Source organism: Loxodonta africana, chromosome 11 (assembly GCF_030014295.1).
Source record: "Loxodonta africana isolate mLoxAfr1 chromosome 11, mLoxAfr1.hap2, whole genome shotgun sequence".
Lineage (NCBI taxonomy): Eukaryota > Metazoa > Chordata > Mammalia > Proboscidea > Elephantidae > Loxodonta > Loxodonta africana.
In genome coordinates this window covers 102,311,324-102,335,459 of record NC_087352.1, presented here as the reverse complement: position 1 = coordinate 102,335,459, position 24,136 = coordinate 102,311,324, and the positions used below count along the sequence as shown (strand labels likewise).

General features: G+C 38.5%; 1 protein-coding gene across 5 annotated transcripts in view; it reads left to right on the top strand.

The window, feature by feature from the left end:
- Positions 1–24,136, top strand: part of PPP4R1 (protein phosphatase 4 regulatory subunit 1) — a 105,748-nt gene that overhangs the window by 24,795 nt on the left and 56,817 nt on the right. For 2 of the 5 annotated variants that reach the window (XR_010323494.1, XM_064294724.1), the window contains exons 3-9: positions 2,306–2,441; positions 3,225–3,331; positions 13,273–13,415; positions 13,899–14,045; positions 17,113–17,220; positions 17,348–17,413; positions 18,090–18,248. Coding sequence is in view for 4 of the 5 variants with exons in the window: in XM_064294724.1 (XP_064150794.1) it covers positions 2,306–2,441; positions 3,225–3,331; positions 13,273–13,415; positions 13,899–14,045; positions 17,113–17,220; positions 17,348–17,413; positions 18,090–18,248 (866 nt within the window). In the remaining variant the exon portion in view is untranslated. Of the gene's footprint in view, positions 1–2,305; positions 2,442–3,224; positions 3,332–3,968; positions 4,077–13,272; positions 13,416–13,898; positions 14,046–17,112; positions 17,221–17,347; positions 17,414–18,089; positions 18,249–24,136 lie in introns of those variants that run through there. The other 3 variants (XM_064294725.1, XM_010586850.3, XM_023543982.2) reach the window with 2 other exon arrangements.

Genomic DNA, 24,136 nt, shown 5'->3' with positions numbered 1-24,136 from the left:
CATTATAATACTTTACTTTGTCTTCTTGAGCTGCCTTTCGAAATCTTCTGCTCAAGTCTTTTACTTCATCATTTCTTCCTTTCGCTTTAGCTACTTGACATTCAAGAGCAAGTTTCACAGACTCTTCTGACATCCATTTTGGTCTTTTCTTTCTCTCCTGTCTTTTTAATGCCCTTTTGCTTTCTTAATGTATGATGTCCTTGATGTCATTCCACAACTCATTTGGTCTTCGGTCATTAGTGTTCAACGCATCAAATCTATTTTTGAGATGGTCTCTAAATTCAGGTGGGATACACTCAGGGTCGTACTTTGGCTCTCATTGACTTGTTCTAATTTTCTTCAAGATTTAGCTCTTTAATTGTCAGGAATTCAGGGCCTTTCCCAAACTCCTAAGAGCTGCCCAAGAAATGCCTTTCCTATTTCTATTCCGGGCCCTTCCCATCCTACCCCCCTTCACTGCTTCGCTCTTCCCTACAGCACTGTCACCACCTGGTCTAGATGACTTGTTTCTACAACAGGATGGAGGCTCCATGAGGGCAGGGGCTTTTGCCTTGTTCAAGGCTTTATCTCCAGAATATTTTCTGACACATTTAAGGGCACTTAATGTTTTTAAAATAAATAAGTTTATTCATCACTCATGACTAGAGCTTTTATCTTTGTGTCAGTTCTCTGCTTATGAGAAAAAAAGAACAATACACAAGAAACCCTCCCAAATGCTGCTATATGGGCAACAGAAAAGATTGATAACAAGACCAGGGGCCAACTGTGGAAGAGACCATCAATTTAGCATAGTTAAATTAAAAGTATGTGTTGTGTTTTATGGTCTCTTCCTGGTAGTTTTCGGTTGGTTGTAAAAGTAGTTTTCTTAATCTTATTCAGAATAGTTCTACGAGGTAAGCCTGTGCAGTACTCATTTACTTAAAAAACAGGCATTTTTAAATGCTATAAAAGCAGTGTGATTGGGAGTTTGATTAGGAAATGATCAATCTTTTCTGACCCATCTACCTCAGCGCTGGGTTCCATTTTTTCCGACCTCATCATTTTTCTATCAGTTTATGTTCTCTTGTTCCTAGAGCTTCAACTAACATTTATTTGTTAGCTATTGTCAGTATATAAATGTTTCAGATCTTTCTCCTTTTAAACATTGGCACCAAAACAAATCTTTTTGCCTGTATGCACTGGTTTTATTCCATAAAATTTTTTTTTTTTTTTTATTCCATAGCCGCAGTTCTGGGAAGCATATACTGCACTCGTTTTTACTTCTTTATGTTTTCATTACCTCGTTAATCATTCTAGCTTGGCTTTCATACCACTGAAAATTGGCCTTGTTCAGTGAACTAGGCACCACAGTGACACAAAAGCACCAGATTCAGTGGTCACCTTTCAGTTTTCTGCTTGACTCCTTTGGCAGTTAAAAAACAAAAACAAACCTAACTCGTTGCCGTCGAAGTCGATTCTGACTCCTAGTGGCCCTGTAGGACAAAGTAGAACTGCCCCATAGGGTTTCCAAGGAGTGCCTGGTGGATTCGAACAGCAGACCTTTTAGTTAGCAGCTGTAGCTCTTAACCACCGCGCCTGCAGCGTTTCCGCTTTGGCCCTAGGTGCTGTTTAAATGCACCTCCAAGCTCTCTTTGCTTGTTAATTCCTTTGAAACCACTACCTTGTGTTTCATTTTCAGCCACTTTTCCTTGGCCTTCCTTTCCTACTCCTGCAGCTCCAAGGGGTTCCTGGAATTGCACTTTCCGGATTCCTTCCTTTACAATGATCATTTAAAAATACATTAATTTTCAATAAAATGTTAGTTCTTTGAAGGCAGAGACCTTAGTGTTTTTATTGTTTGTCTCTCAGCATCCAGTCTAATATTTGGCACATAATGTACTTAATAAATATTTGTTTAGTTAAAGTAAATATACTGATGGTTTTAGCTTTCCCATATTGAGTCACTTCAGGTTAGCTCCCTCTTTTGCATTGCAGAATTAACTATGTCACTGTTGGACTTTTTATTTATTGACTCACAAGTTATTATGTTTTGATTGAGAGGATAAGTTGTCAGCACTCTGTGTGCTCTTTCACCCACACTGAGCTCCTGTGGCCTCTGACCCATGCTTCTAGGGACAGCTAGAAAATACCTGTAGAAAAAGGAGAGGAGGCGGCCTTCAGTTGCTCATGACCGCTGGATTGATTCTCTTGTGACTGTACCACTTCAGAAACGTCAAGGGCAGGTCTACCTATGCCGCTTCAGGCAGGCAAGGGGGACTTTTTAGTTTCAAAGTGTTATAAGGAGTATTTCTGATGTCTCTGATAGTTGGTGTGGATGACTACAGCTCAGAGTCTGATGTGATTATTGTACCTTCAGCCCTGGACTTTGTCTCACAAGATGAAATGTTGACGCCGCTGGGAAGATTGGACAAGTATGCAGCAAGTGAGAACGTATTTAACAGGTACGTGCATATTCTTTTAGTTAAAGGGGAAGTGGAGGAAGGGTAATTTTTATTACATTACTTTCAGTTGGGAAAAATAACAGTATCCAATTCAAGTAGGTATTATTAGCATGAACAATCTGAATCTCCAAGTTTTATTAATAATCACAGACATAGCCTGTTTTCCAGTTGTTTACTTCTTGATTTTAGTAAACATACAACTCTTCCTTTGCTTTTTGCAAAAAAAATGATTGCTTTTTTTTTGCCATTGAGCGTAATTTTGCTATTCATTAACTGATTATTTGGGGAGTCTGTTATTTGTGCCAGGTGATGGTCAAGGGGATTAGATCACAGCAGTGATTACAGCTAACACTCTCCTGATGTGGTTTTTCCAGTTATGGTCTGCAAACCACCTGTGTCAGACTTTTCTGGAAAACAAAAGCCTTTACTCAAAATATTTGCGTATAAATGTATACAACTCATATTAGTAAAAAAATAAAAAGATAACATTTTGTATAATGAAAAATGATTGTATTTTCCTATTATGATATTTGAAGGATAGTTGTTTAAAGTGAATTTCCATTGACCTTAGAAATTTGCTAAGTCAGCTAGATAAAGATAGGAAAAATATTTTGGAATAAATATTCTGTCTCATCTTGTTAAAATAAAATCAGTATTAGCATTTACCGCTTAGGAAATTACCTGCCTAATTAAAAAAAAGAAAGGAAAAAAATTCTCTTTTAAAATTCTAGATGTTAACTACTGATGTCCCTGAAATTTTTCTGTTTTCCTTTCTCTGTGTAGACAAATGGTGGCCCGGAGTTTGCTGGATACATTGAGGGAAGTCAGCGATGATGAAAGAGATTGTATTGCTGTTTTGGAAAGAATTAGCAGATTAGCTGAAGATTCAGGTATATTTATGTAGAGAAAGCAGGCTTACCCCATTTTTTACTCTTTTTGGTTTCTTTTACCAAATTTGTCTAAAAACTAATGAAAAAGTTAGTGTGATATGAGAAAATGGTAATATTTCTTTAAAAGATTTTCTAAATACATTATCAAACCCTTCAGTAACAAGAAAAAGCAAACAATAAAAATCTATTACTAACACCTGAACATTTTATAGTAGGCCCATTTAGTTTAATTTTGGAAATTTCTCATCAAAACAAATCTAAGGTTTTTGTTTTGTATCAGGTATATTAATAGTTTAGGATTAATAAAATGTTTTAAAATAATTTAGCATAAATTAAGATAGGGTTGTAAACTTTTTAGGCAATATAAGTGCTTTCTTTCTTTATGCTGTCTCACAAAAAAAAAATGTTCCTCACCCATTTTTTAAAATTAAAACCTGTTTGTCTCCAAAGTGAACATAGAAGGGCCTGCTTAAGAAAGAGGTAAACTTCTAGTCAGAAACTGGACAGAGGGTGCAAACGCATGTGAAAAGATGCTCAGCATCAGAGAAATGCAAGGCAAAACCACAATGAGATACCATTTTACTCCCACTAGGATGGCTAAGATTTTTTTTTTTTTTTAAAAAAGGAAAATAACAAGTGTTGGAGAGAATGTGGAGAAGTTGGATCCTTTATCCATTGCTGATGGGAATGCAGAATGGTACAGCCATTGTGGGAAACAGTGTGGCGGCTCCTCAAAAAGCTAGAGGTAGAGCTGCCATATGACCCAACAATTCTACTCCTAGGTGTGTAGCCTAGGGGTCTGGTAGAAATAACACGAACAGATATGTGCACCCCTGTGTTCATCACAGCACTGTTCACAATAGCAAAAAGATGAAAACAACCTAAGTGCCTATCAACAAATGAATGGATAAGTAAAACATGGTACATATAACAGAATACTACTCAGAGATAAAGGAAAATGAGTTCCCAAAACATCTTGGAAAATGGATGAACCTGGAGGACATGTTGAGCGAAATAAGTTATTCCTAAAAAGCAAACATTGTATGTCTCACTTTTATGAAGTGGCCTTAACAGGTAAATATACAGAAACTATGTTCATTAGTGGTTACCAGGGGTGTGGGCAGGTTCACTCTCTAGACAATAGACATTTGTTGTTTTTGGTGGTGGGAAGGGTAATACCAAATGAGGGTGAAATGTGTACAGCTTGACAAAGATGAACGATGTCACTAAAATGTATACAGGAAAAGGACTTTTTGGTAATTGCTGTGGCATATATGATTTTGAAACAATAGCAACAATAACCTAGAAATGTATATGCAGGTATATATGTATGAATGTAGACAGATATGTGTTTAGGTATGTATATGTAAGCATATATGTGTATATTATAGACTCATGCCTATGTACATGCATGTATAAGGAGCCCTGATGGTGCAGTGGTTAAGTGCTCAGCTGCTAGCCAAAAGGTCGGCAGTTGGAACCATCAGCCACTCAGTGGGAGAAAGGTGGCGCATTGTGCTTCCATAAAGATTTGCAGCCTTGGAAACACTGTGGGATAGTTCTGCTCCGTCCTACAGGGTCACTATGACTCAGCAGCAGTGGGGTTTTGGATATGCATGTATGTGACTGTATGCACACATGTTCATATATATAACAAAGCACATTAGGGGCACAGTTACAAGTACTTCATAGATATAACTAAACACCTCATGGGATTGATTTCCTGGGTTCGAAGGATTAGGACCAAAGGCTCATGGAATATCTTATTCAATTGGCGTGATATAGTCCATAAAGTTCATGTTCTACATCCTAATTTGAGGATAGTGTCTGAGGTCTCAAAAGCTTGTGAACAGCCATCTAAGATACAACTATTGGTCTCTACTTGTCCAGAACAAAAGAGAAAGTGAAACCAAAGACAGAGAAGAAAGTAGTCTACAGGCTAATAGTCTGCACAAACCATGGCCTCATCTACCCTGAGACCAGAAGAACTAGATAATGCCCGGCTGCTACTACTGACCATTCTGACCAGGGCCACAATAGATGGATTCTAATAGAATGAGAGAAAAACGTGGAACAGAACCTCAAGGTCCAAAAAAAAAAAAAACAGCAGACCGACTGGACCAGTCGAGGCTGGAAGACTCCTGGAGACTGTCACCCTGAGATACCCTTCAAACCTTGAACCAAAACTAGCCTCAGAGAGCATGTTTTAGCTAAATAACAGATTAGCCCACAAAATAAAGAATATCACCCATAAGTGCTGTGGTCCTTTTAACAAAGACGAGAATGTAAAGGGGCAGGAAAACTAGATTAATGGAAATGGAATACCCAGAAGGGAAATGATGAGAATGTTCACACTTTGTGAAGAATGTAACTAATGGCACTGGACAGTTTGTGTGGAAATTGGTGAATGGAAACCTAAAATGCTGTGTAAACCTTCACCAAAAACACAATAAAATATTCATAAAAAGAGAAAAAGGTAAATTTAATTTGAGGCTTATAAAACATTGATATTAATATTTAATTTTAATTGTTTTTTATACTTGATTTTAAAAAATAGTTCAAAATACTGTTTTTCTTAAGTCTATAATAAACTCTTTATTAAAATGTGTTATATTTCAGTCTCTGACAAACTTTTCTTGTCATCAAGTCTCATCTTTCACTTTTTAGATGTGCAGATCTCTTGGTAAGCAGTTCAGTTTATAGGAATGTGTTTACTGTTTATATGAGCCTTAAATAGATTTTTTTTTTTCTTGTAGAGGGCAGAAAGCACATTTGATGATCACTGCTAATCTATCTCGTGATGGTCTGTGTACCTAACTGCTTACGCATATGCTTGTTCCAGAACAGTTTCTAGAGAGTGTGTCTCATCAAGTATAATTTGTACTTAGTTTTTTCAGTTTATCAGAAATACAACAGTTCAACTTAAATTTGCGGCACTGTTGCAGCCCACCGTAATTATTCCTTTCTTAGTAAAGAGATAGATATTCTTTAAGGAGAAATTTGTGTTTCTGTTAATAACAATAGCTCAGTATTTTAGTTCCCTTTAACTTGTTTACTAACTCCATGCTGTGTTTTTTTATATGTATATTTTTAATCTTTATTTTACGTGTATATTTTAATGTGTTTTAAGTTGTTAAGTTCATGATGAATGTCTCTGTTGACATTCACACTTTGCATTTGTTCAGTCAGTATAGAACAGTGCACGCTCTGCCAGGTTCCAGATTAGGTACTAGAGCAATTATGAAGACAAATAAGAATTCTTGTCATAGAATTAACAGTTTAGTGAATGCCACCAACATATAAACAATAAATTATAATGGGTAGGATTGGGGCTGGTTTAAAAAGATTAGTGCCATCTGAGTTGGATTTGATAGGATGGTGAAGTTCAGAAAGGGAAAAGGGTGTGCTCGGTCAAGGGGTGGACAGTTTAGAAACTTGGTGAGTCCAAGAGGGTGGCCCATTTGGTCATGAGGAGTCTGCTGAGTCTACGTAGTCTAGGAAAATGAGGCTGTTAAATAAAGTAGGTGAGGGTTAGATTGTAAAGGCTGTATTTTTTGTGATTTAGAACAGTGATGCAGCAGTCTGGATTACCTGTTGAAAAAGATGGGTGGCAGGAAGACTAATTGGGAGACTGTAGTCATTGTCCTAAGTACAGGTTGTCTGGGAGAAACGGAAGTGTTGGGGAGGAATTCCAGACCTACCTCAGTGGTTGAGGGAGTGAAGGAAGAGGAGGAGTTGACCTGAAGGGTTCTCCGTTGGTAGGCTGGGTTGGCTATGATGTTGTTCAAGTAAGAGAAGGACTGTTGAAATATTTATCTTTAAAGTTAATATATCCATTCTCTTAAAGGAACTAGGAGCTTAGGACCTTTAAACCTTTCTTCCACCTTATCTTCTATCAACTTTTATCTCGATTTTTTTAATATCCTCTGAATTTCTCGTCTGTATTATTTATGTTACATATTAAATTCTTGTTTAGACTAACTACTGAGTTTGCCTGTTTTATTCCTCATGAATACATCTTTTATCCTACTCTTTTCTGGTTCAGTTTCTTTTCCTGAAAGGACATCTGTGGAGGAGGGCCTGGTAGTGATGTGGAGGAGGGCCTGGTAGTGATGTGGAGGAGAGCCTGGTAGTGATGTGGAGGAGAGCCTGGTAGTGATGTGGAGGAGGGCCTGGTAGTGATGTATTTCTCTTTTCTTTGTCTGAAAATGTGTTTATTTCACCATTACTCTTAAATGAGCATTTAGCAAAGTGTAGAGATCTAGTTGATATTTTTGATATTATATTATTTGGTATCTGATACAATGATTTTGATAGTATTATCTCTTATTACTTGAGGGGTTTTCTGATATAAATTTGTGTCCTTGTAGGTAATATTGTTTTTACTTCCTGACTGGTTTTGAGATCTTTTTTCTTTGATGTTTTGCAGTTTCACTGTGATGTTTTTGGGTGTAGATTTATTTTTATTTATTCAACTCAGGATTTGCCTTGCTGCTTGAATTTGAGGATTCTTGCCTTTCCATCAGTTACAGGAAATTTTCAACCACTAAGGTTTTGAATATTGCCTCTCCTCCAGCTCATATTCCTTTTTTTCCTCCTTTCAAAGATCTTTTGTTGTTAAAGGTGTTTTTTACATGGTTCGGAATATAGGACTCCTGTTAGATAAAAGTACTGAATTTTCCTTTATTTCCTATCTGCATTTTGGTTATTTCTCTATCTGCTACCAAATTCTAATCTACCATCTCACTTTTGAATTTTTCATTTTGGTTAACTCCATTTTTCATTTCAAAGAGTTTTATGGGTTTTGTTTTCAAATCTTATTTTTCTTATGTCCTTTTCTTATATTTCCTTTTATTATGCCTTTAAAATAGAGTGTTTAAAATGATTGTAACCTCCAGGGATTACTTATAATGGAGGAAGTTGGTGTTATAATACTTGTGTAGTGTCTTAATCATTTTGCTACTGAGGGTTTTTTTTGGGTTTGGGTTGTAAGCTCATCTTTAACAGGTCTTCATGGGAATTTGGTATTTGGTTCAGCCTTCGTTGTAGGCGTGTCCCTCAAGTGGTTTTGAGTTGTTCTGCCAGACTCAGAGTTGTTAGAAACTAGGAGTGATTTTATGTTAATTTCTTGAACGTGTATGTGTGTGTTTGGGAAGAGGGAGCAGTTCTCAAACTATGCCTGGATGTATAAATTGGAAACCTTGGTTGTATATATACCTAGAGTTTTAGAAATAAGATATTTAAAGCAGATATTTTTGTTCTTTTTATGTTGACTGTAACATACTATAAAAAGTACACGGAATCTAAACGTACAGGCCAAATGAAGTATCACAGAATGAATGCCCGTGAAATTAATACTCAGATTACCTGTTTCTTGCAACTTTAGTTTCTATCCCATCCCTCTTCTCCAAAGGTAATAACCATTTTGACCATTAAAAACTATAGCTTAGTTGGCCTGTCTGAGCTTCGTATGGAACTATGCTGAATGAAGGCCTGGTGGCGCAGTGGTTTAAAAGCTCGGGTGCTAACCAAAAGAACAGTCGGCAGCTCGGATCCACCAGCTGCTCCTTGGAAACCCTATGGGGCAGTTCTACTGAGTTCTATAGGATTGCTGTGAGTTGGAATTGACTCGATGGCGGTGGGTATTTTATACTGAACATATCCTCGTGTGTCCGGGTTCTTTATATTTTTGAAATTCATCCATGTTGCATGTAGCTATATTTATTAATTTTTCTCTTTTGTTATTCACTAATCTGTTGTGGGACTATAGTGTGGTATATTTGCCCCTTATTTTGTTAATGGACGTATAGAATGCTTCCAGCATTAGGAGCATCAGCCTCGTAATGCTGCTGGAGTAGCGGAAACATTTGGCGCACACACACACACATTTTTGCAGGTTTCTGTAGGCGCATACTCCTACTCCTCACTTACTGTCTGGTTATCCAGCATTTCAGTTTACGGCAATAGTAAAGAGTCCACTCTCCGACCATTCCACATATTAACAAGGCGGCTGGCAAGGCAGCAATGGCTGCCAGCGTCCCCCCTCTCGAGGACAGTCTCTGGGCGGCTTCCAGGAAGTGAGATCGTGTTGCCCCACGTCCTCTGCTCCGTCCCACTGGCGGAGATGCCAGCCTCCTCCCTGGCTGTTGTCTCTGGTTAGACACAGGCAGCACCGAGCCAGCAGATGCCTGTTTGCGTTCCCAGCTCCTATGTGGCCTGAGGCCCTGCAGCTCAGAAGTGCTGTGGGGTAGGAAGGGAGGAAAGCAAGAGGCATCGGAGGGCGTGTTTGGAAGAAACGCGTGCGAGTGTAGTGACATCGCATAATGAGCCCAGCTGGACCTGAAGCCTCTGCCTCAGTGGTGCTGGTACTCGGCCAGGCTCCCAGCGCCCTCACAGGAAGCCCTGAGCCTGGAGCCTTGGTGGTGATTCATCTGGCCCGGAGGGCACAGCAGTCTCCAGATCGAGAACACAGAGCTTGCAAGGGTGGGAGTGAAGCTCTGACCCGGCACAGGAGAAAGGTGAAGTGGTTAAGCCATCACACAGCCCAGTCACACAGCCCGGCTTTATCCAGCTTTGTCTCCTCCAGGCCTCCTTCTCCACAGAGGAATAAACCATAACCAGACTTGTCACAGTGATGAGTGCATCTTAGCTGTTATGATTTCTATGATCATATTTTCTAAATAAAAAGGGCAAATGCATGGTCTGGAAACAGGAACAGCCTCTCCATTTTCGCATAGTGCCGATTTCCGCATACCGCCCCGGTCTTCGGAACCTAGCCGTGTCAGTGAGTGAGGAGTGGGCGTAAGCAGAAGTGGAGTTCCCAGCCCTAGGGTTTGCTTATGTGTATCTTCCGTGGATGTGCCGTAGGGTTTTCCAAGTTGTACAGTAATCTGTAGACCTACCGGCAATGTCTGAGAGTTCTCTCCTCTCATACCTTCACCAGCACTTGTTTAAGTTTTGCCAGAGAGGAATGGGTAGGTGTGTGGTGGTATCTCATTGTGGTTTTAGTTTACGTTTCCTTGGTGACCAGTGGAATTGAGCACCTGGCTACAATTAATACTTTCTTATCCTCTATTTGAAGTGTGTGTTCATGTCTCGCCCCTCCCTCCCCCCCTTTTTTATTGTCAGTCTGCTCCTTACAGATCGGCAGGAGTTCTTGATGTGTTCTGGCCGTGAGCCCTATGCTGTTTGTGTGCCTTGTAGGTGTCTTTTTCACTCTGTAGCTTGTCTTCACTCTCTTAATGGTGCTTCTTGAGGAAGAAAAATTCTCTTTTTAAAAAAATATTTTATTGTGTTGGTGAAAGTTTACAAAGCAAATTAGGTTCCCATTTGACAGTTTCTATACAGTTTATACAGATTGTTGAGTTACATTTTCACAGGGTGTCAGCATTCCCTGTAATTGTGTTCTGGTTGTTCCATTTCCAGTAATCTAGTTTCCCTGCCCACTTGTCTTCTCATCTTTGCTTTATAGAAATTGTTGACCTTTTGGTCTTATACAGATGGTTTTTTAATGGAGCCCTGTACTCACGGGTAATATTCTCTTATTTTGTGTGCCAGCCTGTTATTTCACTAAAAGGTGACCTCAGGATAGTTTCGGTTCAAGGTTTAAAGAGTATCTCAGGATAGTAGTCTCCAGGAGTCCTCTGGTCTCAGTTGGTCCAGTAAGTCTGGACTTTTAAAGAATTTGATGTTGTGGTCCTGATCAGAATGGTCAGCAGTAGCAGCAGGGCACCATCTGGTTGAGAAGTCCTGTTTTATGAGTAAGTGCAGTTTGTGCCCTGTTTAAGAATTTTTTCTCTACTTTAAAGTCATGGTTGTTTTCTCCTATATTACGTAATCTAGATACATTATTGTTTTTGCCTTTGACATTTAGATCTCCATTCTACCTGTACTTAGCCTTCTTTATGGTATGAAGTAGGGGACAAGTTTTATTTTATTGCTTGCTTTCTTTTTTTAATACAGATAGCCAGTAGACCTGGCACCATTTATTGAAAAGACCGTCTCTCCCCAATTGCTCTACAGTGATTCCTTTTAATAGATTAGTTCACCCTATGTGCGTGGGTGGAAACCCTGGTTGCGTAGTGGTTAAGTGCTATGGCTGCCAACCAAAGGGTCTGCAGTTCGAATGCGCCAGGCGCTCCTTGGGAACTCTATGGGGCAGTTCTACTCTGTCCTATAGGGTTGCTATGAGTCGGAATCGACTCGACAGCACTGGGTTGGTTTGGTTTGGTTTTATGTGCATGGGTCTGTTTCTGGACTCTATTTTGTTCTGTTAGTCTGTTTGAAGAAAGAAAGAAAAGTTGCTGATTTAATTATTACTGAAACTGTAACTTATGACCTTCTTTTGTTTCAAATAAATATATAAATAATCAGATCAGTGTTGTCTAGCAAATTCAAGATCAGTGAAGAGAGTAGAGGTCTGTTCTACTTTCTGGGAGGGGTTACATTTTTATTCTTCAGAATGGAAGCACCCCACTTGGCTCACATACTGTTTGACTTCAGATGGCACAGCAGTGTAATAACAGTTGCAAATACTGCTTCCCTGATAAGATTCTTAGCTTTGTGAAATGGCAGTATATTTTCTACTGATACCTATGTTAATTTCTGTTTGTTGAGGTCTGAAATCTTACTGGACACATCCACACGTTTACCTCGTTGTTAGCTTTAGTTGAGGTGATTCTGACTTACAGGGTCACTGTGATAATTCCTTAAGGTTACTTATACTGGTGACCCTATATGACAGAGTAGAACTGCCCCGTGGAGTTTCCTAGGCTGTTACCTTTATGGGAGGCAACCACCAGGTCTTTTCTTCCACAGAGGCACTAGTGGGTTCAAACCTCTGACCTTACAGTTAGCAGCCCAGCACTTAACCATTGCGCCACCAAGGCTCCTTGATTATGATCATTAGTAGGGGCCAGACTTCTAATTAGGTCTAATGTAATGCCTTCTTACTGGTAATCCATTATGTGTCATTGTGTTGTAACCACTTGCATTTCTTCCATGAATTGCCTATTTGTATCTTGATTTTCTTTCTTGTGTTTATTCAAACAATGGATTATTTATATATTTTAGTCATTAATAGTTTATTATACGTAGATTTCTCCCAGGTTGTTTTGCGTTTTAACCATGTATAGTATCTGTTGTCTATAGTGAAGTTTTCATAAAATGAAATTAGTTGATCTCTTAGTTGTGTTTGCTTTGGAAATGCTTCATGCTTCAAGAGTGAACGTTTAAAAAATACTATCTTTTAGTGCTTTTGATCTTTATTTTTAAAGACGTTTCAGGATTTTAATTCACCTAGAATTTATGTATGGTGGACAGTAGGAATCTTACCTTTTTTTCTTACATAGCTAGCTGATTTCCCCACCATTCCTTATTAGACAGTTTACTGTTTGAAACACAGAGAGTTGAAATGCCGTAGTTCTCATGTTCAGGTTTGCCATGTGTACTTTTCAGGTTTCCTTTTTTTTTTGGTCTTATTTGTTATTCACTCATCCCTTTTAGTCTTAGTTAAGCCTGACTAAATCTGATAAATTGAGATTAGGATCCAGTCCCTATGACTTGTCCTAGGAGGTATGCTCTTAAATAGAGAAAAGTTTATGGATAATATCATGTCACCATGTTGTAGTATTGATGTGAATGTCAAATATTTAACCCCTGGCACAGTGTGATACAGTCTAGGTGATGAATGAATTCATTTTAAGAGATAAATGCCTGCTGGGTGCATACTATGCGTGATAGAAGCCCGGGGTGAGGACAAAGGCCCTCCTTTCACTCATGAAGTTAACCTGTATATGACTGTGAAAAGGTTTGCAGAGTTAGAGAACATTTTTGTAAGTTTAAGATGGAAGTCCAAAGCCTTCCTAAGTAGTCTCAAACCCAGGTAAAGATTTTCTGGCTATGGGAAAATTTGCTTGCTTATATTGCTATTGTTTTAATAGAACCAACTGTGAGAGCAGAGCTGATGGAACAGGTGCCTCATATTGCGTTGTTTTGTCAAGAAAACCGGCCTTCAATCCCATATGCTTTTTCCAAATACTTACTGCCTATCGTGGTCAGATATCTTGCAGACCAGAATAACCAGGTAAGAGTTCCATTTACACGTCATCAAAGAAATTTATGTAGTGTGATGTATGTCACTTAAGTGGTCTTATTTGAATTTTCTCTTCTTGACTTTGCCTTCATTATTTTTCAAAAACAACAATTTTTTTTTCTTAGACAAGATGTATCGAGAGTCTGCCAAATCTATCCAGTCTCTTCTAATGCCATTACTCATGATAGCTGTGGGCTGACTCTGACCTGGTACCCTTGTAGGTGTGTGTCCTAATGTTCATTGTGAGGTGTGACATCATCTTCAAGGATGACTTTTATGTTCAACTTAATCTGTTATAGTTTTACCAAGTTTTATCTTTGCAGTAGTAGCAGAAAGTAGCCATAACTCCTTTATTTGCAGATTTTGCCAGTTACGAATCCCTTTAAGTTGAGATGAAAACTCATCAAATCTGTGAAACCAAGTGATAGGTTTGTTACGTCATGCGTGCACTCATTTTATACTGTTTTTTCCTAGGTGAGAAAAACCAGTCAGGCAGCTTTGCTGGCTCTGCTGGAGCAGGAGCTAATTGAGCGATATGATGTAGAGACCAGAGTGTGCTCAGTCCTTATAGAACTAACTGCTCCAGATAGCAATGATGATGTGAAGACAGAAGCTGTGGCTGTAAGTAGAATGTGATTTTTCAGTTTAGGTCAAATGCGACTGTCTTGGCTAATACCGTATTTTTCTGCAAGTAACGTACGCTTTCTACGTTTGTATGCTAACCGTGCCCTCCACCCGAGAGGTATTTTCATAAGTGCTGCACGTTAATTGCTAGAAACTACAGTAGTAGGTGCTCATTAAATGTTAGGACATATCACATGCTATATAGGGTTTATCCTGTCTAACATGTACCTATTAAAGTGGCCACAAATCATTAAATTTGAAATGAAATGCAGGGCTAGAAGGGGCCATCACAGGCTTGCAAGGGGAAATGTGTGTCTCTGTGGGCCCCTAGTGTGCTAAGCTTCTGGGAAACAATGGATTGAATTTTTTTTTTTTAAAGATTACCTTTTTGTTGTTGTGAAGGAAACAATTGGTTTTTGTATTCTGACTTGAATTCTGTAACCTTCCTAAACTCTCTTATTTGTTCTAGTGGCTTCTTTATAGATACCTTGGGTTTTTACATAGATTATCATGGCATCTATGAATAGACACAGTTTTAGTTCTTTCTTTGTAGTCCATATGCCTTTTATGTAGTTTAGGAGTAGATACAAGAGATAAATGATGACAGACCATCAGATTTCTTTCTACACTTTTTTTTTAATTGAACTTTAGATGAAGGTTTACAGAACAAACTAGCTGCTTATTAAACAGTTAGTACACATATTGTTTTATGACATTGGTTATCAACCCCTTGACATGTCAACACTCTCCCTTCTCAAACTTGGGTTCCCCATTACCAGCTTTCCTGTCCCTTCCTGCCTTCTAGTCCTTGCCCCTCGGCTAGTGTGCCCCTTAAGCCTCATTTTGTTTTGCAAGTCTATGTAATCTTTGGCTGAAGAGTGAACCTCGGGAGTGACTTCATTTCTGAGCCAAAAGGGTGTCTGGGGGCCATACTCTCGGGATTTCTCCAGTCTCTGTCAGGCCAGTAAGTCTGGTCTTTTTCTGTAAGTTAGAATTTTGTTCTGCATTTTTCTCCACCTCTATCCGGGACTGTCTATTGTGATCCCTGTCAGAGCAGTCATTGGTGGTAGCTGGGCACCATCTCGTTGTGCCGGACTCAGTCTGGTGGAGGCGGTGGTAGTTGTGGTCCATTAGCAGTTTTCTTTGTATGGTAACTTCAGGGAGCATTTATTTAAATAACGTAGGGCTTGTTTTCAAGTACAGTAAGTCCTCACTTGGCCCAGTACTGAGTTAACTGTGAAACGTGCATGTTGGAATTGTATCCTTGCTCTGGATGACTGAGGCTTGTGAAGTGAGAACAGGGTCCTGAAATGCTTGATTTTCAGTGAACAGTAAGTACTTTGCAGGATGAGGTCTGCCTGTATAGTCTTTTTATTTTTAAGGCTTCAACTACTTATTTATTTTTATGTTGAGCAAATGAGTTATTTGCCAAGGAAATACCAGGCACTGAATATTTTTCTCTTGCTATTCATATGCAAAAATGGGTGATCATTTATTCAGACAAAAGTTTTGGTTTTGTCCCTGACAGAGCAGGAGAAAAGTGGGATGCAGAACTCAAATTCATGTGAAAAGACCAGACTTAATGGTCTGACTGAGACTGGAGGAACCCCGGAAGCCATGGCCCCTGGTTGGTCTGTTTACCCAGAACTAAAACCATTCCCGAAGCCCACTCTTCAGACAAAGATTATACTGGACTATAACACATAAAATAGTACTAGTGAGGGTTGTGCTTCTTAGTTCAAGCAGATACACGAGACAGATGGGCAGCCCCTGTCCGGAGGCCAGATGAGAAGGCACAGAGGGATGGGAGCTGGCTGGATGTACGTGAGAAACCTGGGGTGGAAAAGGGGGAAGTACACTGTCACATTAAAGGAATTGCAACTAGTGTCACACATCAGTATGTGTATAAATTTTTGTATGAAAAATTAACTTGAGTTGTAAACTTTCACCCAAAGCACAATTAAAAAAAAAAAAGTTTTGGTTTTATAATCTCATTTTCTTAACAGATGCCAACCATCTTTAATTGATTTTTTTAATTGTGTTTTAGGTGAAAGTTTACACAGCAGATTAGGTTCCCATTTCACAACTTCTATACAGATTGTCCTATGACGTTGGTTACAGTTTTCACAATGTGTCAGCATTGTCATTACTACCATTCTATTTGTTTCCAGTTATCTACCTTCCCCTGCCCCTTCTTGTCTTCTCATCTTTCTTTTGGGTAAATGTTGACCATTTGGTCTCCTATAGTTGATTGCTTAAGAGAGCACATTCCTCAGGGGTGATATTGTTTATTTTATAAGCCAGTTTATTATTTGGCTAAAAGGTGACCTTTTGGAGTGACTTCAGTTCTAAGTTAAAAGGATATCTTTGGGCGATAGTCTCGGGGTTCCTCTATCAGTCCAAGTCTGGTCTTTTCTAGGAATTTGAGTTTTGTTCTACATTTTTCTCCATTCTCTCCAGGACCTTCTATTGTGTTGCTGGTCAGAACGATTGGTAGTGGTAGCTGGGCACCATCTAGTTTTTTGGGTCTCAGGCTAGAAAAGGCCATAGTTCAGGGGCTGTTAGTCCTGTGGAATAGTTTCTTCTTTGGCTTCCTTCATCCTCTTTTGCTCTAGATGGGAGGAGACCAATAGTTGTATGCCTTTATAGTCTTTTGTGAGCAAAATAGGTATGCTTAAACCAAGATCCTTCCTATGGATAATCTTTCCTTTGGAAGAGTAACCTTTTTTTTTTTTTGCGTTTATAATTGCCAGGCAAAATAATTAATAGGTCAAAATTATAAACAAAAATGAAATTTTTAGGATTTTCTGTAGGTTTACTGTATATTTAGTATTTATTGATTGATTTTGTTATAGCAGTTAAACTCTTATTTTTCTGTTTCCTACTTGGGTATATGAGATGGGATTAATAAGCTGCTGTCAGTGTTTTTCTGTGATTTATGCAGTGTAATGATGCCATATCATATTTCATATTTTCTTAAATTTTATATTATATTAAGAAACTTAACTGAAAAACTCGTAATTTGAAGATATTTTCACTGTGTTTTTGTTCTTATTTATTTCAGATAATGTGCAAAATGGCTCCCATGGTTGGGAAGGACATTACCGAACGTCTTATCCTCCCTAGGTTTTGTGAGATGTGCTGTGATTGCAGAATGTTTCATGTTCGAAAGGTATTTTTTACAGTTTTATTCTCTTTAAGAACACAGCTTAACGTATCGGTACCTGACATTTAAAAGATTCTTTTCAAAGAACTCTATATGTAATATTCTGAAATGTCAGTGATGCTTTTGTTGGTAGGTCTGTGCTGCCAATTTTGGAGATATTTGCAGTGTAGTTGGCCAGCAAGCTACGGAGGAAATGTTGGTAAGTACTGCAGATATGAAAGAGTAAGCAATATATTACAAAGCAGCATGTCAAGTTGGAAATGCATGCGTTTACCCCCAGATTTTATTAGCACAAACTCATGAATGTAAACTACAAAGATACAAGTTTAGGAGTTAAAATTCTATAATTTGGGCACTTGAATTGTGTCGTAATAAGGGCGGTTTGTTAAGAAATGCAGGCATGTGTAAGAACCATTGAATCTGTTCTACCTCTCCCCACCTCTGTGAAACAGATCAATTCCTGTTTGTTCAGTGGAGCCTGTAAATTTTATTGCGACCTTCACAGTATTTTGGTAACTTACTGAATCCACAGCAGGCTGTTCCTAAATGTTACTACTTGAGATACATGCACTTAGTGTACAAGTTAATGTACCTGAAGCATTATTGAAACCATCTGTTAATGCAAAACTAGCTCAAATCCAAACTCTTGGGTAACATTTAAGCTGTGTTTGTTGGACGTGTTTGTCTTTTGTGTAGTCAATCGTATTGTCTGTTAGGTGTGATTTATATAAAATTGTTGAGTATTAGTACTGTGTATGTCTTCTACTGGTTAAGAAAATCTAATACTTTAAAACACCATGAAAGCAGAAAATGAAATAAAAGTAATTACTGAAACCTATTTATTTGCCTAAAAATCCCCTGTCCTTCTTGCATAGCTGCCCAGGTTTTTCCAGCTTTGTTCTGATAACGTCTGGGGAGTTCGGAAGGCTTGTGCTGAATGCTTCATGGCGGTTTCATGTGCAACATGTCAAGAAATCCGGCGGACTAAATTATCGGCACTGTTTATTAATTTGATCAGTGATCCTTCACGTTGGGTAGGGTTTTGTTTAATTAATCACTTTTGTAAAATAATGTAAATCTGTTTTAAAGCAAACGTGATTTTTGAATAATGTGAGAAAAAATTTATAAATTAAGTTATTGTCGATGCAGGAATAAACAGTAGAAGCACTAAAATATTAACAGTTTATATGTTTTTAACTGGACAAAGTTTTTTTTTACAAATATAAATCATGTTCATCGATGTATTAATTTTCAGATGTTAAGTTAATCTTGCATTCCTGGGGTAAATAAATCCCACTTGATCATGGTGTATATTTCTTTCTATATGTTGCTGGATATGCTACTATTTTGTTGAACATTTTTTGCATCCATATTTATAAGAAATATCGGTCTTTAGTTCTCTAGAAGGAGCCCTGGTGGTGTACTGGTTAAGTGCTCAGCTGCTAACCAAAAGGTTGGCGGTTCGAACCACCAGCCCAATCCATGGAAGAAAGATGTGGCAGTCTGCCTCCGTAAAGATTATAGCCTTGGAAGCCCCATCGGACACGCCTGCTATGTCCTGTAGGGCACTGTGAGTCACAATCAGCCAACGTCGACAGGTTTGGTTTTTTCGATAGTTTTCTAGTCTGGTTTTGGTATCAGGGTAACACTGGCCACATAAAATGGAAAGTGTTTCCTCCTCTTCTGCAGGGTCACTGTGAGGCAAATTGACTCAGCGCCAGTGGGTTTGGTTTTTTTGGCTTGTGTCTTTCTAGGAAATTGTACATTTCATCCAAGTTATCTAATTCGTTGGTATACACATTTTTATAATACTTCCTTTGTGTCTGTAAGGTAGTAATAATTTCCCTCTTTTCTGATTCTAGTAATAGTAATTTGAATTTTTTCCATTTTTATTATAAGTGTTTTTTGTCAGTCTTAGCTAAAGTTTATCAATTTTGTTGTTGATCTTTTTAAAGAACCAGCTTTTGGTTGCATTGATAGTCTCTGTTTTTCTAATCTCTATTTTGTTAATTTCTCCTCAGATCTTTATTGTTTCCTTTCTTCTGCTTGCTTACAGGTTTAGTTTGCTCTTCTTTCTATTTTAAAGTGAAAGGTTAGGTAATTGATTTGAGATCTTTTTTAATATAAGCATTTACAGCTATGAATTTCCCTCCAAACACTGCTTTAGTTGCAGCCTTTAGTTTTGGTATGTTGCGTCTTAATTTTCATTCATCTCAGTATTTTCTGATCTCCTCTTTGATCTATTGGTTATTTAGAAGTGGCTTATCCTGGAGAATGTTCCATGTGCACTTGAGAGGAATGTCTGTTCTGCTATTGTTGCATGCAGTGTTCTATAGATGTCTGTTTAGGTCTACTTGGTTTTAATTGTTGTTCAAGATTTCTGTTTCCTTGTTGATCCTCTGTCTAGTTCTATCCATTATTAAAAATTGAGCATTTGAAGTCTCCAGCTATTATTATTGAATTGTCTGTCTCTCCATTACTGTCAGTTTTTGCTTCATGTATTTTAGGTGCATATGTGTTTATAATTGTTATATCTTCCTGATGGATTGACCTTTTTATTATAAAATGCCCTTCTTTATCTCTAGTAACTTTTTTTTTAAGTTTATCTTGCCTGGTATTAGGATAGCCACCTCAGGTTTCCTGTGGTTGCTGCTCTCCTGGTAAATCTTTTTCTGTCCTTTTAGTTTCAATCTATTTGTACCTTTGAATCCAGACTGGATCTCTTATAGAGAACATATAGTTGGGTAATGTTTTTTAATCCAGTTTTGACAGTCTGCACTTTGATTGAATTATTTAATCCATTCACATTTAATGTTATGGATACAGTGAGATTTATATCTACTTACTGTTTTTTCTTTTCTGTATGTCTCATACCTTTTTATATTCCTCTTTCCTCCTTTACTGCTTTCATTTCATTAAGTGACTTTTTTTTTAAGTTTTATTGTGCTTAAAGTGAAAGTTTACAAATCAAGTAAGTCTCTCATACGAAAATGTATATACACCTTGCTATATATTCCTAATTGCTCTCCCCCTAATGAGACAGCACACTCCTTCCCTCTACTCTTCTTTTCGTGTCCATTCGGCCAATTTCTGACCCCCTCTGCCCTCTCATCTCCCCTCCAGACAGGAGATGCCAACATAGTCTGATGTGTCTACTTGATCCAAGTAGCTCACTCTTCACCAGCATCCCTCACCATCCCATTGTCCAGTCCAATCCCTGTCTGAAGAGTTGGCTTTGGGAATGGTTCCAGTGTTGGGCTAACAGAAGATCCGAGGACCATGACCTACAGAGTCCTTCTAGTCTCAGTCAGACCATTAAGTCTGGTCTTTTTACGAGAATTGGAGGTCCACATCCCACTGTTCTCCTGCTCCATCAGGGATTCTGTGTTGTGTTCCCTGTCAGGGCAGTCATCGGTTGTAGATGGACACCATCTAGTTCTCTTGGTCTCAGGCTGATGTAGTCTCTGGTTTATGTGGCCCTCTCTGTCTCTTGGGCTCATAATTACCTTGAGTCTTTGGTGTTCTTCATTCTCTTTTGCTCCAGGTGGGTTTACACCAACTGATGCATCTTAGATGGCTGCTTGGTAGCGTTTAAGACCCCAGACACCACTCTCCAAAGTGGGATGCAGAATGTTATCTTTATAGATTTTATTATGCCAGTTGACTTAGATGTCCCCTGAAGCCATGGTCCCCAAACCCCCACCCCTGCTACACTGGCCTTCGAAGCATTCAGTTTATTCAGGAAATTTCTTTGCTTTTAGTTTAGTCCAGTTGTGCTGACCTCTCCTGTATTGTGTGTTGTCTTTCCCTTTACCTAAAATAGTTCTTATCTACTGTCTAATTAGTGAATACCCCTCTCCCACCCTCCCTCCCTTGCCCCTCTCGTAACCATCAAGGAATATTTTCTTCTCAGTTTAAACTATTTCTTGAGTTCTTATAAAAGTGGTCTTATACAATATTTGTTCTTTTGCAGCTGATTAATTTCACTCCGCATAATGCCTTCCAGGTTCCTCCACGTTATGAAGTGTTTCGTGGATTCATCCACTGTGTGAATATACCATAATTTATTTATCCATTCATCCATTGATGGGCATCTTGGTTGCTTCCATCCTTTTGCTATTGTAAACAGTGCTGCAGTGAACATGGGTGTGCATGTATCTGTTCGTGTAAAAGGCTCTTATTTCTCTAGGATATGTTCCAAGGAGTGGGATTGCTGGATCATATGATAGTTCTATTTCTAGCTTTTTAAGGAAGCACCAAATCGATTTCCAAAGTGGTTGTACCATTTTACATTTCCACCAGCAGTGTATAAGTGTTCCAGTCTCTCTACAACCTCTCCAACAATTATTATTTTGTATTTTTTGGGATTAATGCCAGCCTTGGAGTGAGATGGAATCTCGTTGTAGTTTTGATCTGCATTCATCTGAACCTTGGTGGCATAGTGGTTAAGTGCTACGGCTGCTAACCAAGAGGTCGGCTGTTCTAACCCCCCAGGTGCTCCTTGGAAACTATCTGGCAGATCTACTCTGTCCTATAGGATCGCTATGAGTAGGAATTGACTTGACGATAGTGGGTTTGGTTTTTTGGTTTTGGTAATGGCTAATGATCGTGAGCGTTTCCTCATGTATCTGTTAGCTACCTGAATGTCTTCTTTAGTGAAGTGCCTGTTCATATCCTTTGCCCATTTTTAATTGGGTTGTTTTTGTTTTTGTAGTTGAGTTTTTGCAGTTTCATGTAGATTTTAGAGATCAGAAACTGATCGGAAATGTCATAGCTAAAAACTTTTTCCCAGTCTGTAGGTAATCTTTTTATGTTTTGGTGAAGTCTTTGGATGAGCATAGGTGTTTGATATTTAGGAGCTCCCAGTTTTTTAGTTATCTAGTTTCTTTTCTGCATTGTTAGTAATGTTTTGTATACTGTTTAAACCATGTATTAGGGCTCCTAGCGTGGTCCCTATTTTTCTTTCCATGATCTTTATTGTTTTAGATTTCCTATTTAGGCCTTTGATCCATTTCGAGTTCGTTTTTGTGCATGGTGTGAGGTGGGGGTCTTGTTTCATTTTTATGCAGATGGATATCCAGTTGTGCCAGCACCATTTGTTGAACAGACTGTCTTTTCCCCATTTAACTGACTTTGGGCCTTTCTCAAATATCAGCTGGTCATATGTGGATGGATTTATGTCTGGATTCTCAATTCTGTTCCATTTGTCTGTGTATCTGTTGTTGTACCAGTACCAGGCTGTTTTGACTACTGTGGCAGTATATTAGGTTTTAAACTCAGGTAGAATGAGGCCTCCCACTTTGTTCTTCTTTTTCAGTAATACTTTACTTATCCGGGGCCTCTTTCCCTTCCATATGAAGTTGGTGATTTCTTTCTCCATCTCATTAAAAAATGTCATTGGAATTTGAATCGGTATTGTGTTCTATCTGTAGATCACTTTTGGTAGAATAGATATTTTTACCATGTTAAGTCTTCCTATCCATGAGCAAGTATGTTTTTCCACTTACATAGGTCTCTTTTGGTTTCTTGGAATAGTGTCTTTTAGTTTTCTTTATATAGGTCTTTTACATCTCTGGTAAGATTCTTAAGTATTTTATCTTCTTGGGAGTTACAGTAAATGGTATTGATTTACTGATTTCCTCCTCACTGTTCTTTTTGTTCGTGTAGGGGAATCCAACTGATTTTTGTATGTTTATCTTGTATCCTGATACTCTGCTGAACTCTTCTGTTACTTTAAGTAATTTTCTTGAGGATTCCTTATGGTTTTCTGTGTATAAGATCGTGTCATCTGCAAATAGAGATATTTTTACTTCTTCCATACCAGTCTGGATGCCCTTTGTTCCTTTAATCTAGCCTAAGAGCTCTGGCTAGGACCTCCAGCACAGTGTTGAGTAAGAGTGGTGATAAAGGGCATTCTTGTGTGGTTCCCAATCTCAAGGGGAACGCTTTCAGACTCTCTCCATTTAAGATGATGTTGGCTGTTGGCTTTGTATAAATGCCCTTTACTATGTTGAGGAATTTTCCTTCTATTCCTGTTTTGCTGAGAGTTTTTATCATGCATTCATGGTGGGCGTTGAACTTTGTCAAATGCCTTTTCTGCATCAATTGATAAGATTATGTGGTTCTTGTCTTTTATTCTATTTATACGATGGATTACATGCATCGGTTTTTCTACTGTTGTACCATCCTTGCATACCTGGTGTGAATCCCACTTGGTCATGGTGAATTATTTTTTTTTGATATGTTGTTGAATTCTATTGGCTAGAATTTTGTTGAGCATTTTTTTTGCATCAATGTTCGTGAGGGATATAGGTCTCTAATTTTATTTTTGTGGAGTCTTTACCTGGTTTTGGTATCAGGGATATACTGGCTTCATAGAATGAGTTTGGGAGTATTCCCGTCCTTTTCTATGCTCTGAAATTCCTTTAGTAGTAGTGGTGTTAACTGTTTGGAAGTTTGATAGAACTCTGCAGTGAAGACATATGGGCCAGGGCTTTTTTTTGCTGGGAGTTTGATTAACTTTTCAATTTATTCTTTTGTTATGGGTCTGTTTAGTTGTTCTACCTCTGTTTATGGGTAAATTTTCTGCAAAGGACCTCTTTAAAGTGTTAAAGAGCAAAGATGTCATCTTGAAGACTAAGGTGCGCCTGATCCAAGCCATGGTATTTTCAGCTGCATCATATGCATGTGAAAGCTGGACAAGGATAAGGAAGACTGAAGAATTGACGCCTTTGAATTGTGGTGTTGGTGAAGAATGTTGAATATAGCACATACTACCAAAAGAACGAACAAATCTGTCTTACAACCGGAATGCTCCTTGGAAGCAAGGGTGGCGAGACTGCGTCTTACATACTTCGGACATATTGTCAGGAGTCCCTGGAGAAGGACATCATGCTTGGCAAAGTACAGGGTCAGTGGAAAA